Genomic DNA, 19,870 nt, shown 5'->3' with positions numbered 1-19,870 from the left:
TGGGCTAGTTGGCGAGCATTATAATTCACAAAAAAATTATTTTCGACAGTGAATGGCGCCTAGGCAACCATATGTGATTCTACACATTCGAGGAAGTACCTACCTGCTGTTATTGTCAAGTCGGTGTGGGCTTCTAAAGATGTACCAGTCTAGATCTTTAAACTGCCACCTTACTGCTTTGGTAAATTCCTCTCTGGGTGATATGCAGCATTGACTGAATCTCTTACTTGGTCTTTGCCACACTTTTTCACGACGGTCTGATGTTGGACTAAATCTAGACTCTTCTGTGAAGAATACGTTCTTACATTGTTGTTGCCTCAACTCAAATAGGGTTGTGCAAATTTATACCCTAATCTTTGATAAGCTGCCGTTAATTTAGGATCTCCAGCTGGTCTTTTATTAAACGGACCTGTTTCCTTGAGTCTCCTTTAGACTATTGGAGGTGAAATTTTTACTTTACGAACGTCTGCTAATCGTCTAGCAAGGATAGTTGATGACGATCCACAATCTCAGAATACTGAAAAATCCAGAAAGCGGTCATCTGGAGTAGTTGTTGAGCTCCCACGACCAGATCCGGCTTTTTTGTGAATCCCTATGTTTTACAAAACTGTAGATGTATGTCCTGCACATTTCTTCACAGTATTATGGTGTTGTGCAATATATCCAACACTTCGGCCATCATTGTTTAAAGCAACAATTTTTACAGAAATTTCTGCTAGCATCCTACACAAATGAGTCAACTTGTTATCTGATAAGCAGTTTTGAATAACAAAACACAATTTAAACCAAAAATACGTGATAATTCAAATTATGTACCTTATCCCTAAGACAGGAAAACGATTTAATGCTGGTGTAGCCCCAAAAAGTATAATCATGAAAATTTTTTCTAAACCCCGTTAAGACACTCGTTAATTGACTGAGTAAAATTTACACAAAAAATAAATTAAGTACTTCAAATTTTAGAAAATTTAAGTGTACGGATTTTTTGGAGCGGCAGTGTATATATGAGGAAATTAAGAAACTAAAAAACTGAAATACTGAGAATAAACTTAAAAATGGTAATTAAAACACTAAAAAACCATGAGACTAAAAAACTGAAAGTCTGAAAACGTAAAAAGTAAGAAGTATTTTTGTTTTTGTTTGTTAAAGATCGTTAAATTGTATATAGTATATAAAAACATAACTCATACATAAGTTTCAAATGCCAGAGTTAATAACTAAAAGGATGTAGTTTTTGACCTAGTTTGGCACATTTTTCAATTTTTAGAGGAGTTCTAGCCAAACAATTGAGTTTTTGCTGAAAAACTTGCGAAATGTTTGAATTTGAACACAAACTAATTGCGTAATTCAATTTTTATCAAAATTAAATCAATCCACAATTTATTCACGATTTTTTATCCCAAGTGTAATACAAAACCTGAAATTTTTTAAGAAAAAAAGAAATTCCTGATGGTTTGGTCGACATTTATAAAATAATCAAGCAACAGTTTTTTGCTCAGTTTCAATCGCCTTATGATTCGTCCGTTTTACAGTTGGGAGTACAATCTCCCACCCGATATCCAATGACAAACACTTCAATCGTCTTGCAATTTTTTGTGCACCAGATAAACAAGAAAGAGGTGATTTTTATATTTTTATTGGTCAAATTACTCACTTCAGGAACAAATAAAACACTATCAAACAGGTTTTAGGGCCGGTCTTTCTCACAGAACGGGATTTCGCCTTAGGTGCGAGTTATAAGGTCGATTCTACTTATTTTTTGAAATAACTTCATTTTTTTTTGACAAAAAACACTATTTTTTAACATACTACACAAAAACTAAAAATCCTAGAATAGTAGGACTTTCACACAACTAATTAAAATATGTACAATAAGTGACTGAAAGAGTGATAATTAAAAAACAATGGAAGTCCAAAGTAGGAACATTAATATGACAAGATAGTAAAACCATGAAAAACTGAAAAGTTTACGAAATATGAAATATGGGAAAATTAAAATCAAAAAGCTGAAATACTGGAAACTTGAAAACAAAAAATCGTTAGAAGGAAAATAAAGTAACAATGAAATTGAAAATTTTGATGTAATGATTTTAAACTAAATACCACTAATAATTTTTTTTTTAAATATCTACCTAATTTTAAATTAGGAATTTATGAAAAATTAAAAGGGTGTCAAATATTTCTATTTTTACTAAAATAAATTTATTTCGAGTTTTAAGAAAAGCCCTTAAAAATTGCGTGTTAGAAAAGCTTCTTAAAATCCGGTCTGTATAAATAAATTAGGAAATGTTGCACTTTTCGACACTCATATAAATCCCTCAACAAATTTTACAAAATTTTGTGTTCATTAGCTCGCCAGGAAAACATATTTTTTCCTATCTTTTCTTAGCATAACTAGTCATTTCATCTCAAAAAATTCACTAGGTAAATTGAACATATTTTTAGCCTAATTTGCTAAATTATTAAAAAACACAAAAACAAAGCAAAGATAATGCCATTCTGAATTTAATAATTTTTAGTCCACATCTAATTTAACAAATTGGAAGTTTAGTTTTTTTGGATTATTCTTAAGAAAATTTTTCGTATGGTGATTGAAAAACGTGTAAATGCAAAAATTAAATAAATTTCAAGCCCACTTGGTTTGTTTTTGGCAATGATTGTCAAACTTGTTTGAAAAACCCAACTTTTGAGTGCCCTAATTCATTTATTCGATTTCCAACTGCAATTGCAGAATGAGTTTTCTGATTTTTTTTCTTTAAATTAAAAACAAAATTCGAATTGTGTCAAAGACACAAGCTTTGATCCGTTGTTTGACCTTTCGCAATTTTTCTTGTCCAAATTGCGTAAGAAATATTTACACTAATTTGTATGCAAAAGCGATCGACACTTTTGACCCAGAAATTTCATATTCCATGCAAACAATCGTAGGTTTAAGTGTTATCACAATGCTTTATTTTATTAAAAATTGCACACAATAGAGTCTTTACATTTTATACCTCTTGCACGATTTGTTTTTGTTGCTTTTCACCCTTTGGAGGTTTGTTGAAATAGTCCTCAATTTCGGACAACTTTTTTTGGTGGGTTTCGGGCAAAAACACATAGACGTAAACCGCGGCTATTAAAGTGACCCCTGCGAAGAAATACTGAACTCCATGAATACCCCCAAAGCCTTGATACATCACTGGATACAGCTGTAGAGACGCAAAGGTGAAAATACTGGCAAGACACGTGGAAATACTGTGCGCTACCCCTCTTATCTCCAGGGGGAACAATTCCGCGGTCATTGTGTAGGGAATTGGGACCAAACCGATCATTGAAGTGAACACGAAAAGTAGGAGGAAGAGGACAGGAAGCCACGTGAGTGTAGTGACACCGGTTTTGACCCAATGGGTGAAAAACCCGGAGAGGAAAATGCTGACAGACATCCCGAAACAACTCAAAATGACCAACGGTCTCCTGCCGTACGTTCGCAGGACGTAGGTGTTGACCATGCACATGACAAAGCGTACGATTCCGATGAAAATCGACGTGAGATAGGGATTCATCGTTGAACCCACCTCTTGAAAGAACGTGATCGAGTAAAACAGGAAGGTGAAAATCCCGGAAAATTGCTGGAACAGGAAGAGTCCAGTCAGGATCAAGAGCGGCTTATACCCTGTTGGTTTGCCCAACTGTTTGATCACTGGATATAATAGTAAAATAAAATAAATCAAACTACAATTTTTTGTTCAGTTATGAACGCCTTAATCGCTTAAACGCTTGCAATTCTTTGTGCACCAGATGAACAAGTGGATCTTTATTGGTTAAAGTACTCACTTCAGTAACACTATCAAACAGGTTTTAGGGCTGGTCTTTCTCGTAGAATGGGATTTCGCCTTAGGTGGGAATTATATGGTCGATTCTACGTAGTTTTTGAAATAATTTGATTTTTTTTAATTTATTACACATTAACTAAATATCCTAGAATAGAAGGACTTTCACACAACTAATTAAAATCTACACATTACAATAAATGAGAGAAAGTGTGATAATTAAACGACAATGGAAGTGCAAAGTAAGAACATTAATATGATAAAGCCATAAAAAACTGAAAAAATTAAGAATTAAATATGAAATATAGGAAAATTTAAAAACTAAAAAGCTGAAATACTGAACACCTGAGAAACAAAAAATCCTTAGGTGAAAAATAAAATAACTATGAAATGGAAAATTTTGATAAACCAAATACTACTAATAAAAAAATGAAAATAATATCAACCTAATTTCAAATAAGGAAGGTTAAACACAACTGTAGAATGTTTAAAACTCAACAATTCAATTAAAAAATTTCAGACAAATTGAAAGAGTGTCAGATATTTGCAATTTTAACAAAACAAAACAAAACAAAAATGATATTCAAAGGCAAATAATTCAATTGTCTTGCAATTTTTTGTGCAGCGGATAAACAAGTAGGAGGTGATTTTTATATTTTTATTGGTCAATTTACTCTTTCCTGGTACAAATGAGACACCAACGAACAGGTTTTAGGGCCGATCTTTCTTACAGAACGGGATTTCACTTAGATGCGAATAAAATGGTCGATTCTGCTTAGTTTTTGTTTTTTTTTGACAAAAACACACTTTTTTTAAATTTATCACACAAAAACTTAGAATCCTCGAAAAATAGAACTTTCACACAACTAATTAAATCTAAACTGTCGGAGTGGAAAAACTGATAATTACAATTATGATAATTAAAATAAATTTTTAAGATCAAAATTAACAATTGGCGAACACTGCAATTTTCACACTTCTACGTAAACAATTTTTTTATTCCAAAATGAAGGTTGATCCAAAAATTGTGCAAGATACAAAAATTGTTGAAAATTCAAAATAATTTAATATTTCGTTACTCTAATTAAGTATGTATATTTTTGAAAGTTAAAAGTTGAAAACTGACAAAGTAATTTTAACGCTGAGAAATTAAACATACAAAAAAACTAAAAAATACTAACACTGAAATTTTGAAAAACTTATCGACTGAGAAACTGAGTAACTGAAAAAACTATAGAACTGGAAAAGAAAAACACTAATAAATATACACTGATATAGGTAATAAGAGACTAAAAATCTAAAAAACTTAAAAACAACAATACAAAAAAAACTAAAAAATAGTAAGATTAAAATTCTGTGGATCTTTAAGTAACTGAAACAGTGATAATTAAAATCTATGAAACTCTAAAGTCAGAACATTAATAAGATAAGTTAGTAAAATCAAGAAAAACTGAAAAATTGAAGAATGGTGGAGAAATTATGAAACTAAAACGTTGAAATACTGGAAGCCTGAGAAACAAAAAATCTTTAGATGTAAAATAAAATAACTATAAAATTGAAAAACTTGTTGTAATGATTTTAAACTAAATACTAGTAAAAAAATTGAAAACAATATTTTAAATTAGGAAGGTTAAGCACAACTACAGGATATTTAAAACTCCATTAGAATACAAGAATTCAATTTAAGAGTTTAGGGAAAATAAAAAGGGTGTCAAATATTTCTATTTTTAACAAAATACATTTATTTCGAGTTTTAAGAAAAGTCCTTAAAAATTGCGTGTTGGAAAAGTTTTCTTAAGATCCGGTCTCTATGAATAAATTAGGAAATGTTGCACTTTTCGACACTCATATAAATCCCTCAACAAATTTTACAAAATTTTGTGTTCATTATCTCGTCAGAAAAACATATTTTTTCCTATCTTTTCCTAGCATAATTAGCTACTTCACCTCAAAAAAGTCACGGGGTAAATTGAAGATGTTTTTAGCCTAATTACTAAAAAACATAAGCAAAGATAATGCCATTTTGAATTTAATTATTTTTTGTCCACATCTAATTTAACAAATTTCAAGTTTGGTTTTTTCGGATTATTCTTAAGAAAATTTTTCGTCTAGTGATTGAAAAGCGTGTAAATGCAAAAAATTAAATAATTTTCAAGCCCAATTAATATCTTTTGGCAAGGATTATCAAACTTGTTTGAAAAAACTCGACTTTTGAGTGCGCTAATTCATTTATTGGATTTCCAACTGCAATTGCAGAATGAGGTTTTTTTTAACTAAATTCGAATTGTGTCAAAGACACAAGCTTTGATTCGTTGTTTGACCTTTTGCAAATTTTGCCCAAATTGCGTAATATATATTTACACTAATTCGTATGCAAAAGCGAACACCTTTGACCCAGAAATTGCATATTTCATGCAAACAATTGTAGGTTCAAATATTATCACAATGCTTTATTTTAATAAAAATTGTACACATTCAAGAGTTTACATTTTACACCTCTTGCACGATTTGTTTCTGTTGCTTTTCAGCCTTTGGAGGTTTGTTGAAATAGTCCTCAATTTCGGACAACTTCTTTTGGTGAGTTTCGGGCAAAAACACATAGACGTAAACCGCGGCTAATAAAGTGACCCCTGCGAAGAAATACTGGACTCCATGAATACCCCCAAAGCCTTGATACATCACTGGATACAGTTGTAGAGACGCAAAGGTGAAAATACTGGCAAGACACGTGGAAATACTGTGCGCTACCCCTCTTATCTCCAGGGGGAACAATTCCGCGGTCATTGTGTAGGGAATTGGGACCAAACCGATCATTGAAGTGAACACGAAAAGTAGGAGGAAAAGGACAGGAAGCCACGTGAGTGTAGTGACACCGGTTTTGACCCAATGGGTGAAAAACCCGGAGAGGAAAATGCTGACAGACATCCCGAAACAACTCAAAATGACCAACGGTCTCCTGCCGTACGTTCGCAGGACATAGGTGTTGACCATGCACATGACAAAGCGTACGATTCCGATGAAAATCGACGTGAGATAGGGATTCATCGTGGAACCCACCTCTTGAAAGAACGTGATCGAGTAAAACAGGAAGGTGAAAATCCCGGAAAATTGCTGGAACAGGAAAAGTCCAGTCAGGATCAAGAGCGGCTTATACCCTGTTGGTTTGCCCAACTCCTTAATCGTGTCCATTTTGCTCGTCTCGCTCTCCTTCAACTCGTGTTCCCTTTGGAGAAGCGAGAGCTGAACGAGTGATAACTGCACCGTTTGGTATTTGTTGATCCAAAGCAGTGATTTTTTCGCTTCTTCTATCCGGTTTTTCGACACGAGCCAGGCGGGACTTTCCGGGATGAAGAACACGAGGATGCACGGGATTACGATGAAGATGTTTGTGAAGCAGGCGACTTGTTTCCAGTCCAGGAAATAGCCCATGATGAAGGCTAGCACCATCCCGAGGGATGTTAAAGCTTGGGCAAAAAAAATTACATCGATTCCGGTCAAATAAACTGCCGCAGCAAGATTTGAATCAATGCCTGAGACAAAACCAACCAACGCACGGGAAAAAATACATCATTTTCTTCTGCATGTTATTGACAGAATTTATCTCGAAAACAAGCTAAATCGAGTGAAACAATGAATTACGGGCTTATTTGTTAAATTTTGTGTTAATTTTATCAAAATTTGTCGAAATACATCTAATGCTTAACTATTAAGAAATAGAAAAATAATAAACTGTCCTCCTAATGTGGTGATCTGTTGCTTGTTTTTAACAACTGATACGTTTACTTAAAAACCTTACGAACATCTCAAAATAATGCTGTTTTCAACGAAGTTAACTAAGTGAAACAAACAAAATGAATCTCTGATTAAAAACCAAACTAAATCGAGCGACACAAGATCAAATACAAAAATTAGATTTAATTTGGCGATTTTTCGGCCAGTTTTGGAGAAAGTTTACGTAAAAACTTAAAGAACAAAAAGAACTTATTTTGGCGAAATTGTAAGATTTTTTGGTTTGTTTTTAACAAAATCTTTCTTACCAACTTCGAAAAAACTTGCGAGTATTTGTTAAATTTGGCAAGGAATTCTCTAACTTTTCAACATTTATTTGAATGGGGAAAGTAACATTCTGAATAAAAAACCGATACACTAAGGGCCGGTTTACAGAACATTTTTATCGCTATTAAAATTTAATTCGAAATTAATTTGACATTTGTCAATGCATTTCATATGGCAACTTAATTCGAATTAATTTAATCTTGAATTAATTTTTAATTTTACTTTCTGTAAACCGGCTCTAAGAGACTGAGAAGCTAAAAAAAATAATAAAAACTGGAAAACGAAAAGAACAAAAAAAACGTTAAGATTAAAATTCTCTAGATGTAAGTGGCTGCTGAAAGAGTGATAAATTAAAAATCTATAGAACTGCAAAGTAGGATCGTTAAGAAATTGGAAAACTGAAGTTATAAGACAGTGAAACAACGAAAAAGCAATAAAATTTAGGAAATGAATATGAAATATGAGAAAATTTAGAAAGTAAGGAGCTGAAAAAATATGCTTGAAAACTGTGTGATTAAAACACTAAGAGCCGGTTTATAGAAATATAGTGTTAAAATTTAATAATTTAACAACGCGAATGGACCAATCAAATTTGGTCACGTGATTAGTTAATCACGCAGTTAATTGCAGATTAACTTAATGACACTGACCCTAAGAGTTTCTATGAAAAATGAAAAACTGGAAGTCTGAGAACGTAAAAAAATAAGAAGTTTGTTAAAAGTTGAATAACTTGAAAAATTTAAATGAAATACACTATTTTTTGTTTTTGCTTGTTAAAGATCGTTAAATTGAATATGGAATATAAAAACACAACTCATACATAAGTTTCAAACGCCCAAGTTAATAATTAAAAGGATGTAATTTTTGACATTGGTACATTTTTCAATTTTGAGAAGAATTCTTGCCAAACAATTGAGTTTTTGCTGAAAAACTTGCGAAATGTTTGAATTTGAACACAAACTAATTGCGTAAATCAATCTTTATCAAAATTAAATCAATCCACAATTTATTCACGATTTTTTATCCCAAGTGTAATAAAAAACCTGAATTTTTTTAAGAAAAAAAAGAAATTCCTGATGGTTTGGTCGACATTTATAAAATAATCAAAACACAATTTTTTGTCCTGTTATGAACGCCTTTTGATTGGTCTGTTTTACAGTTGGGAGTACAATAATCCCTGCGATATCCAATGACAAACGCTTCAATCGTCCTGCAATTTTTTGTGCACGAGATAAACGAGGAGGAGCGATTTTTAAATCTATTCGTAAAATTACTCACTCCAGGAACAAATAAAATACTATCAAATAGGTTTTAGGGCCGGTGTTACTCACAGAACGGGATTTCGTCTAAAGTGCGAATTATATGGTTGATTCTCCATAGTTTTTAAAAAAAATTGTTTTTTTTTTGACAAAAACATACTATTTTTTAACGTATTGCACAAAACTAAAAATCTTAGAATAGTAGGACTTTCACATAGCTAACTAAAATCTACATATTACAATAAGTGATGATAAAAAACAGTGGAACAGCAAAGTAAGAACATTAATTTGATAAGACAGTAAAACTGAAAAATTTACGGAATAAATATGTGATATGGGAAAATTAAAAAACTACAAAGCTGAAATACCGGAAACCTGAGAAACAAAAAATTTTTAGCTGGAGAACAAAATAATTATGAAATTGAAAATTTCATAAAAAAAGAAATATATTTACCTATATTTTACATTAGGAAGGTTAAACACAACTGTAGAATGTTTAAAAATCATTTAGAATACAACAAATTAATTTAGGAATTTAGGAAATTAAAATATTTCCATTTTTAACAAAACAAATTTAGGTATTTTGAGTTTTAAGAACAGCCCTTAAATTGCGTGTTAGAAAAGTTTCTTAAAATCAAATCTCTATGAATAAATTAGGAAATGTTGCACTTTTCGACATTTATTTAAATCCCTCAACGAATTTTACAAAACTTTGTGGTCATTAGCTTGTCAGGAAAACATCATTTTTCCTATCTTTTCCTAGCATAACTTATTTCATCTCAAAAAAGTCGCTCGAAAATAAGTAAATTGAACACATTTTTAGCTAAATTACCAAAAAACACAAAGACAAAGCAAAGATAATGCCATTTTTAATTCAGTTATTTGTTTCCACATCTATTTAACAAATTAGAATTTTGGGTTTTTCGGATTATTGTAACGAAAATTTTTCGTAGTGACTGGGTTTCGGATTGAAAAACATGTAAATGCAAAAATTAAATAATTTTCAAACCCTCTTGGTTTGTTTCTTGTAGTGATTACCAAACTTGTCTGAAAAAACCCAACTTTTGAGGGCGCTAATTCTTCGTTTATTCGATCTCCAAGTGCAATAGCAGAATGAGTTTTCCGATTTCGTGTCTAACTAAATTTTTCATCAAATCAATTTAATTTAAAAATTAATCTTTGATCCGTTGTTTAACCTTTTGCAATTTTTCTTGCCCAAATTGCGTAAGAAATATTTACACTAATTTGTATGCAAAAGCGAACACATTTGACCCAGAAATTTCATATTCCATGCAAACAATCGTAGGTTTAAGTGTTATCACAATGCTTTATTTTATTAAAAATTGTACACAATCGAGTCTTTTTACACCTCTTGCACGATTTGTTTTTGTTGCTTTTCACCCTTTGTAGGTTTGTTGAAATAGTCCTCAATTTCGGACAACTTCTTTTGGTGAGTTTCGGGCAAAAACACATAGACGTAAACCGCGGCTAATAAAGTGACCCCTGCGAAGAAATACTGGACTCCATGAATACCCCCAAAGCCTTGATACATCACTGGATACAGTTGTAGAGACGCAAAGGTGAAAATACTGGCAAGACACGTGGAAATACTGTGCGCTACCCCTCTTATCTCCAGGGGGAACAATTCCGCGGTCATTGTGTAGGGAATTGGGACCAAACCGATCATTGAAGTGAACACGAAAAGTAGGAGGAAGAGGACAGGAAGCCACGTGAGTGTAGTGACACCGGTTTTGACCCAATGGGTGAAAAACCCGGAGAGGAAAATGCTGACAGACATCCCGAAACAACTCAAAATGACCAACGGTCTCCTGCCGTACGTTCGCAGGACGTAGGTGTTGACCATGCACATGACAAAGCGTACGATTCCGATGAAAATCGACGTGAGATAGGGATTCATCGTTGAACCCACCTCTTGAAAGAACGTGATCGAGTAAAACAGGAAGGTGAAAATCCCGGAAAATTGCTGGAACAGGAAAAGTCCAGTCAGGATCAAGAGCGGCTTATAACCTGTTGGTTTGCCCAACTCCTTGATCGTGTCCATTTTGCTCGTCTCATTTCTGGATACAAATCAAACAAATCAAACTGCAATTTTTTGTTCAGTTATGAACGCCTTTAAATCGCTTAAACGCTTCAATCGTCTTGCAATTTTTTGTGCACCAGATGAACAAGTAGTAGGTGATTTTTTTTTCTTTATTGGTTAAAGTACTCACTTCAGTAACACTATCAAACAGGTTTTAGGGCTGGTCTTTCTCACAGAACGGGATTTCACTTAGATGCGAATAAAATGGTCGATTCTCCTTAGTTTTTGAAATAATTTGATTTTTTTTGACAAAATCACACAATTTTTTAATGTACTACACATAAATTAAAAATCCTAGAAAACTAGGACTAATTAAAATCTATACATTACAATAAGTGATTGAAAGAGTGATAAATGGAAGTGTAAAGTAAGAACATTAATGTGATAAAGTCACAAAAACTGAAAAATTTACTAAATAAATATGAAATATGGGGAAATTAAAAAACTAAAAAGCTGAAATACTGGAAACTTTAGAAACAAAAAATCTTTAGACGGAAAATAAAATAACTATGAAATTGAACATTTCGATAAACTAAATACTATTAATAAAAAAATTGAAAAAAGTATCTACCTAATTTTAAATAAGGGAGGTTAAACACAACTGTAGAATGTTTAAAACTCAACAATTAAATTTTGGAATTTATCAAAAATTAAGAGACTATCAAATATTTCTATTTTTAACAAAACAAATTTTTTCCGAAATTCAAAGGCAAACGCTTCAATCGTCTTGCAATTTTTTGTGCACCAGACAAACAAGTATAAGGTGAGTTTTATATTTTTGTTGGTCAATTTACTCATTTCTGGGACAAATGAGACACCAGTGAACCGGTTCTAGGCCCGGTCTTTCTCACAGAATGGGATTTCACTAGATGTCAATAAAATGGCCGATTCTGTTTAGTTTTTGTTTTTTTTTTACGAAAACAAACTTTTTTTTAAATTCATTACACAAAAACTTAGAATCCTCGAAAAATAGAACTTTCACACAACTAATTAAATCTAAATTGTCGGAGTGGAAAAATTAATAATTACAATTATGATAATTAAAATAAATTTTTAAGATCAAAATTAACAATTGGCGAACAGTGCAATTTTCACACTTCTACGTAAACAATTTTTTTATTCCAGAATGAAGGTTAATCCAAAAATTGTGTAAGATACAAAAATAGTTGAAAATACTCTAAGTAAGTATGTATATTTTCAAAAGTTAAAAGTTGAAAACTGACAAAGGAATTTTAACGCTGGGAAACTAAACATACAAAAAAACTGAAAACTGAAAACAAAGACTGAAATTTTGAAAAACTTATCGACTGAAAAACTGAGTAATTGAAAAAACTGTAGAACTGGAGAAGAAAAACACTAATAAATATACACTAAGAGACTGAGACTAAAAATCTAATATACTTAAAAACAACAATACAAAAGAAAACTAAAAAACAGTGAGATTAAAATTCTGTGGATCTTTAAGTAACTGAAACAGTGATAATAAAAATCTATGAAACTCTAAAGTCAGAATATTAATAAGATAAGATAGTAAAATCAGGAAAAACTGAAAAATTGAAGAACGGTGGAGAAATTAAGAAACTAAAAAGCTGAAATACTGGAAGCCTGAGAAACAAAAAATCTTTAGATGTAAAATAAAATAACTATGAAATTGAAAAACTTGTAATGATTTTAAACTAAATACTAATAAAAAAAAATTGAAACAAATATTTCAAATTAGGAAGGTTAAACACAACTACAAGATATTTAAAAAGAATTCAGTTTAAGAGTTTAGGAAAAATAAAAAGGGTGTCAAATATTTCCATTTTTACCAAAACAAATTTATTTATTATATTTTATTTTTATTTATTTGGAGTTTTAGAAAAGCCCTTAAAAATTGCGTGTTGGAAAACTTTCTTAAGATCCGGTCTCTGTGAATAAATTAGGAAATGTAGCAGTTTTCTACACTCACATAAATCCCTCAACAAATTTTACAAATTTTGTGTTCATTATCTCGTCAGGAAAACATATTTTTCCTATCTTTTCTTAGCATAACTAGCAATTTCATCTTAAAAAAGTCACTAGGTAAATTGAACATATTTTTAGCTTAATTTGCTATTACTCAAAAACACAAAAACAAAGCAAATAATAATGCCATTTTGTATTTTAATATTTTTTGTCCACCTCTACTTTAACAAATTGGAATTTTAAGTTTTTCGGATTATCCTTAAGAAAATGTTTTGTATTGATTGTAAATGCAAAAATTAAGTAATTTTCAAACCCACTTGATTTGTTTTTGCCAGTGATTACCAAACTTGTCTGAAAAAACCCAACTTTTGAGGGCGCTAATTCTCCATTAATTCGATTTCAAAGTGCAATAGCAGAATGAGTTTTCCGATTTCGTGTCTAACTAAATTTTTCATCAAATCAATTTAATTTAAAAAATATCCTTTGATCCGTTGTTTAACCTTTTGCAATTTTTCTTGCCCAAATTGCGTAAGAAATATTTACACTAATTTGTATGCAAAAGCGGTCGACACATTTGACCCAGAAATTTCATATTCCATGCAAACAATCGTAGGTTTAAGTGTTATCACAATGCTTTATTTTATTAAAAATTGTACACAATCGAGTCTTTTTACACCTCTTGCACGATTTGTTTTTGTTGCTTTTCAGCCTTTGGAGGTTTGTTGAAATAGTCCTCAATTTCGGACAACTTCTTTTGGTGAGTTTCGGGCAAAAACACATAGACGTAGAACGCGGCTATTAAAGTGACCCCTGCGAAGAAATACTGGACTCCATGAATACCCCCAAAGCCTTGATACATCACTGGATACAGCTGTAGAGACGCAAAGGTGAAAATACTGGCAAGACACGTGGAAATACTGTGCGCTACCCCTCTTATCTCCAGGGGGAACAATTCCGCGGTCATTGTGTAGGGAATTGGGACCAAACCGATCATTGAAGTGAACACGAAAAGTAGGAGGAAGAGGACAGGAAGCCACGTGAGTGTAGTGACACCGGTTTTGACCCAATGGGTGAAAAACCCGGAGAGGAAAATGCTGACAGACATCCCGAAACAACTCAAGATGACCAACGGTCTCCTGCCGTACGTTCGCAGGACGTAGGTGTTGACCATGCACATGACAAAGCGTACGATTCCGATGAAAATCGACGTGAGATAGGGATTCATCGTTGAACCCACCTCTTGAAAAAACGTGATCGAGTAAAACAGGAAGGTGAAAATCCCGGAAAATTGCTGGAACAGGAAAAGTCCAGTCAGGATCAGAAGCGGCTTATACCCTGTTGGTTTGCCCAACTCCTTGATCGTGTCCATTTTGCTCGTCTCGCTCTCCTTCAACTCGTGTTCCCTTTGGAGAAGCGAGAGCTGAACGAGTGACAACTGCACCGTTTGGTATTTGTTGATCCAAAGCAGTGATTTTTTCGCTTCTTCTATCCGGTTTTTCGACACGAGCCAGGCGGGACTTTCCGGGATGAAGAACACGAGGATGCACGGGATTACGATGAAGATGTTCGTGAACCAGGCGACTTGTTTCCAGTCCAGGAAATAGCCCATGATGAAGGCTAGCACCATCCCGAGGGAGGTTAAAGCTTGGGCGAAACAAATCAACGATCCTCGCATGTCCTTTCGGGCGATTTCGGTCAAATAAACCACCGCAGGACTCGAGCCGATGCTTGAGGCGAAACCAACCAACGCGCGTCCTGTTATCAGTAAAAGGACGTTGTCAGAAAGAGCGATCAGGACCCAGCCACTGATCGCAGGAATGGAGGCCATGGCGAGGGTCTTGAGGCGGCCGTATTGGTCCATGAGGAAGCCCACGATGAGGCTTCCCAGGGGGGTGCTCAAGGCGACAATGCTTGCTAAAAATTAATATTATTTTACAATAAAAAAAAATCTAATGGGTTGGTAATACCAATCCATGACGCCTCGCATTCGCTGACTTTAAATTCGGGGTGAGATTTGAGCTGGGGGAGGACTATGGCGGAGAATGCCAACGAGATTCCAATCGAGACATGGTAGGAAGTGACTAAAACAGCGGCTAGTAACTGCAAAAATCGGATTAAGGGTTGTTTGGAATTTTTTGGACGTACTTGTGGTGTGAGATTCTTGAAGTTGCGTTGTTCATATTTGCTGAGTGTGATAACGCTGCCTGAAATTTGTGAGTATTTTTGGTCGATTTTTTGTTGGGCGAGGATCTGGCTTGAGAGTCTTCGTGAGCTGGTGATGGATGAAAAATATTAGAACAACTCTCGGAAAAACTTAAAATTTCTGTTTCTCAGTTCGTACAATTAAAATAATAAATAGAAAATCTAAGCATTTTTTAAACTGGCAATTGTACAGGGTGCTGCATTTTGGATGTCCGAAACTAAGAGGTTGAGGGAAAAACGAGTGACACATTTTTGGATCCGGTTTTTGCGAAAATAATTTTGGAAAAAACCGCATCGACTTATAAACAAAAGTTGTTACTTTAGCGAAATCTTAAAAAAATCATATTTTTCTTATTATAAAACATACACATTTGAAACAAAGACACTTTTTTACAGAAAATAATGTTATCAACGATTTTTTTAGCTGTAACAACATAAAGTTTTATTTTTTTGAATAGAAATCATTGAAAACCTTATTTTTTCTTATTTGATATGTCTATTTGTGTAATATATTATTTTTAAATATTAAAAAAAACAACATTTCGCTTTTTCTTTGTACCGGGTTCGTCAAGTTTTACACTCAGGCACTTTACACCTCTTAGAAGAGAGAAAAAAATATGAAATAAATATTTTCCACTGCACTGATATCCAATCTCGCTAGGGGGAAAAACTATTTTTCTATTAATTTATTTGTTCAATAAAAAAGAAAAAAACCATTTGACCAAAAAATCACATTGGTTGTTTTTTACATCAATGGATCGGAAATGCGAAATAAAATTGTTCTGCAAAAATTTGACTTGAAAAAAATCGTTAGAATTTGATTAAAAGCTATTTTTATATTATTAATTGGCAATTTCAAACTAATTTATGAAGGACAAGATTGAGTAGTAATAAATCTTCGCTACAAAAGGACCCACTACCTACCTCAATAACAGTAATGACTGCAGAAATTTTACAACTAGCGGCACGGTCCCATCGGGCGGTTTTAAAGCCAGGACCGGAATAAGCACACTAACGTGTTAAAAATGTTTTTATAAAAATATTACCTCAGATGTTTAAATTGATGACTATTTTGGTCTAAGCACAAACGAATTCTTCGTTTACAATTCGCATGAACCCTTACCGCAAGATTTAAAGATTAACATTTGCAATAAACAGATAAAATAAATGGGAATCCGGGCCTGAAAAATTCTTACCAGCTGCCTCAACCTTCAGATTCAACAATGATCACGTGCCAATTTTACGACAAATGCAATAAATTTTTGAAAACCACCATCCTGATAGTGACCTTTTGTGGAAGTGATTTACAATTCTACCAAAATTCATGGGAAAAAAGCTGTTCCAATATCAAAACCCAAATTAAAAATCAACGACATATTTTTTCGCAAATTTAATTAGGCACTTTGATGCACTACCTCAAAATACAACTATAGACAAAAAATCGTTGACATTAGACTATAGTTAACTAAGCGAAAGTGAAAAAACACACCATACAAGTAAACATTTTAAAAATTGGTCAAAACGTTCTTCTATACAATAAAATTATATAGGTTTTTTCTAGAATTTTAGATACAGAATAAAGAGGTATAAAGTGCCTGAGTGTAAAACTTGACTAACCCATGAAAAAATTTAGTATTTTCAATTAAAACTATGAAAAATATATTACCCAACAAGTATTTATAATTTAATGGTTTTTTAAACACTAATGAATTCAAAAACAGCATAATAAATTATAGTAGTTAGATCAAATTTTTGCATTTAATAAAAATTGTTTGTTTTTAGTTTTAAAATGGCAAGCTTACATTGTCATTTTATTTTCTAATTAAACATGAAATGTTGGAAAAAGAAAAATCTTTTATTTTATTTTACAAAAAAATGTGAATCCAAACACCAAAATCAAACCTCATCTGTATTTCTAGTAATTTCTGTAATTTCTAGATTATTCACACTTTTTATGTGAAATAATTTTTCCATAGCCAACTTCTTTCAAATATTTTAACTATATTTTTTATCAAACATATATAAACATATGAAATTGTATTTATATTGTTTATAGTTCAGAAAAAATAAGCTTTTCGAAAATGTCATAGCCAACTATGATTAACATTTAGAAAAATACAACTTTATGTTACTACAGCTAAACGAATGATTAAAAATAATCGCTGATAACATTACTAAATTCTCTGTAAAAAAAGTGTCTGAATAATGCCTGTGTTTCAAATATGTACCTTTTATAATAAGGAAGATATGAATTTTTGCAAGAAAGATTTCGCAAAAATGCCTACTTTTGTTTATAATTCAAAAACAAAAGACTATAGTGAGATGCGGTTTTGAGCTACATTATTTTCTAAAAAAACGGTTCCAAGAATGTGTCACTCGTTTTTCTCTAAACTTCTAGTTGCTGAGATCCCCTATTCGGACATCTAAAATGCAACACCCTGTACACTTTTCGACATTTAGCGAACTTTTGTAAAGATAAAACGAAACAATACAAACTGTAATTTTGCACAAAAATGTAAACTGGCTCGTTTGGTAAACTTTTAAATTAATATTAATAAATTGTAATTAAGTTAACATTAATAAATACATACCTATAAATTTATTGCCATGAAAAATAATAAAATACTGTGTTCTTTACGCCGTATTTTTAACTCTGTTACCATAGAAAAAAAAATTCGCAAAATAACAGAGTTTTTACCTTGAAATAACGTAATTTTAACTTAATGATAGGTGATTTTTTTATCGCAGTGTTTCACAGAATAAGTTTCTCTTGTAAAACTAGATAAGCCACTCTAAACCAGTCAAAAGATCATTTATTTCTATCTACTTTACTGATTTTTTGATTAAAATTACTATCTCCTTAATAATATGAAAAATAAAAATACAGATATGACACATAAAATTAAAAAATGAAAAATAAAAATGTGAAAAACTGATCAAAAAAGCTAGAATAATATATAATATATATAATAATATAATATATATAATAATATTTCGACCTTCGATTTTTGTTTTAATAATTTTTTCTTAGTCGTTTATTTTTTCTATCTTACCTGTATCTTGCGTCTTTCCGTCATCCATACTTTTTGTACATTTTTCTCAAATACAGGGTGTATCAGAAATACGTGTGTTAATTTTAACAACAGAACTCGACAAATCAAATATCTTTTTTATTTTAAATTTTTCAATGAAAGTTTCGCAAATTTAATTAAAATTTGGAGACGATAACATAATGATACGTGTAAATTGACTTTGTTTCAATTGTGTATGTTTTATAATAAAGAAGATATATTAGCTGTTTCAAAACTATAAAAACGCCAACGTCGCATTTTCTCTCAAAATTAGCTGTTATAAATTATTCACGCACTTCAAGGAAATAATAGCTAAGGTAATTTATACTTTCAATGAGACATCTAATCATTAATAACTATTTTACAATTTTTACAATCTTATAAAAAAAATAATTTGGTAAAATGCGACGTTGGCGTTTTTGTAGTTTTGAAACAGCAAATACGCGCATGAATTTTGTTCTCTCAAAAATTCGGAGTTCTTAGGTTCGATCCCTTTCCCCATTAACTTTTTTTCATATTATTGGAGATTCTTGGCATTATTTCGTGTACAGGCTAGATTAGAAAAGATTGTGTTTTATGTATTAATTTTTTAAATATAATTGAAAATAAAATCAACTCAAGAGTTTAAATTTTCCAAATTAATTTCTTATTAAGTTAGATTAAGCATTATTGCAAGTAGCAACAATACGTCAAGTGAGAATTTGGAATGGACCTTCATTTTTTACGATAACGATTTGTTTATTTTTTTAATCCGGGTTTTTTATTTTTGTGGCCTCATTATTCGAGTCAAATTATTCGTAAATAGGAAATACGTACAAGACCCCAGATTCACCTGTTTTGCAACAATATTACGATTTCTTTATCTTTATAAACTTTAACCCGATAGCACCACAAAAATGTGTGTTTTTAATTCCCACACAAAGGATTTAATAAATTCAAATAAATTCCGATTTAATGTTAATTTCATAATTTTTCAAACTAGACAGGTTAATGTAGAAATTTTGACCTTAATGTTTGACCAGGCTTTGAGTCGGTTAAAACTAGATAAAAATGAGATTTTTGACTTTGTTATCTAAAGTGTCAGCCACTCAAATTAATCAGATGGAGACAATTCAAGAAAATCGAAAAACGGCATTGTTCAATACTTACTTGAGATTGTAGCAACTTCCACTGGAAAACAAAGTGGCGAATTAGGACAACACACGTGCGGTTCAAAATACATACCTAAGAGGGTCCATTTTACTAAATAACAATAAAAATCGGAGAGTTACTTATACTTACTTAAACTAACAACAACACTCGACCATAGACATTTTAACAAAATACGATAATTTGCAATAAGCACTTAGGTAATCGCAGATAAAGATTAAAGACCCACACTTTCTTCACTCCAACTCCAATCAGTCGAAAAATTCCGCTCAA

The 19,870-nt window shown here is 32.0% G+C and overlaps 4 protein-coding genes across 4 annotated transcripts; all 4 read right to left on the bottom strand.

Annotated features, from left to right (window-relative positions):
- Nucleotides 1-2,990: 2,990 nt before the first annotated feature.
- LOC659862 (facilitated trehalose transporter Tret1) lies at nt 2,991-5,834 on the bottom strand. The gene is made up of 2 exons (XM_064358495.1): nt 5,807-5,834; nt 2,991-3,682 (listed from the first exon to the last, which is right to left on the bottom strand). The coding sequence occupies exons 1-2, from the start codon at nt 5,832-5,834 to the stop codon at nt 2,991-2,993; spliced, it is 720 nt and encodes a 239-aa protein (XP_064214565.1).
- Nucleotides 5,835-6,256: 422 nt separating this feature from the next.
- On the bottom strand, nt 6,257-7,274 carry LOC135266885 (facilitated trehalose transporter Tret1-like). The gene has a single exon (XM_064358317.1). It carries the CDS (start codon nt 7,257-7,259, stop codon nt 6,303-6,305), a length of 957 nt encoding a protein of 318 aa, XP_064214387.1. The 5' UTR covers nt 7,260-7,274; the 3' UTR covers nt 6,257-6,302.
- Nucleotides 7,275-10,434: 3,160 nt separating this feature from the next.
- Nucleotides 10,435-19,806, bottom strand: LOC659990 (facilitated trehalose transporter Tret1). The gene is made up of 5 exons (XM_966254.4): nt 19,673-19,806; nt 19,598-19,618; nt 15,321-15,447; nt 15,143-15,275; nt 10,435-15,089 (listed from the first exon to the last, which is right to left on the bottom strand). Exons 1-5 carry the CDS (start codon nt 19,684-19,686, stop codon nt 13,846-13,848), a joined length of 1,539 nt encoding a protein of 512 aa, XP_971347.1. The 5' UTR covers nt 19,687-19,806; the 3' UTR covers nt 10,435-13,845.
- Nucleotides 10,491-11,189, bottom strand: LOC103313476 (facilitated trehalose transporter Tret1). Its single transcript, XM_008196817.2, has one exon. It carries the CDS (start codon nt 11,187-11,189, stop codon nt 10,491-10,493), a length of 699 nt encoding a protein of 232 aa, XP_008195039.1.
- Nucleotides 19,807-19,870: the final 64 nt, after the last annotated feature.

Source organism: Tribolium castaneum, chromosome 8 (assembly GCF_031307605.1).
Source record: "Tribolium castaneum strain GA2 chromosome 8, icTriCast1.1, whole genome shotgun sequence".
NCBI classification, from domain to species: Eukaryota; Metazoa; Arthropoda; class Insecta; order Coleoptera; family Tenebrionidae; genus Tribolium; species Tribolium castaneum.
The sequence above is the reverse complement of the archived record's forward strand: the minus strand, read 5'-3'. Positions and strand labels throughout refer to the sequence as shown.

Bases quoted from the DNA above. Each gene is read 5' to 3' on its own strand.
- LOC135266885 (XM_064358317.1), bottom strand. From the start codon at position 7,259: ATGGTGCTAGCCTTCATCATGGGCTATTTCCTGGACTGGAAACAAGTC.
- LOC103313476 (XM_008196817.2), bottom strand. From the start codon at position 11,189: ATGGACACGATCAAGGAGTTGGGCAAACCAACAGGTTATAAGCCGCTC.
- LOC659990 (XM_966254.4), bottom strand. The intron at 15,448-19,597 runs GTAAGTATTGAA...ATCCATCACCAG, and splicing joins GGAAGTTGCTACAATCTCAA to CTCACGAAGACTCTCAAGCC. The intron at 15,276-15,320 runs GTACGTCCAAAA...CGATTTTTGCAG, and splicing joins TCAAGAATCTCACACCACAA to TTACTAGCCGCTGTTTTAGT.
- LOC659862 (XM_064358495.1), bottom strand. From the start codon at position 5,834: ATGGCATTATCTTTGCTTATGTTTTTTA. The intron at 3,683-5,806 runs GTAATTAGGCTA...TATTATATCCAG, and splicing joins ATCTTTGCTTATGTTTTTTA to TGATCAAACAGTTGGGCAAA.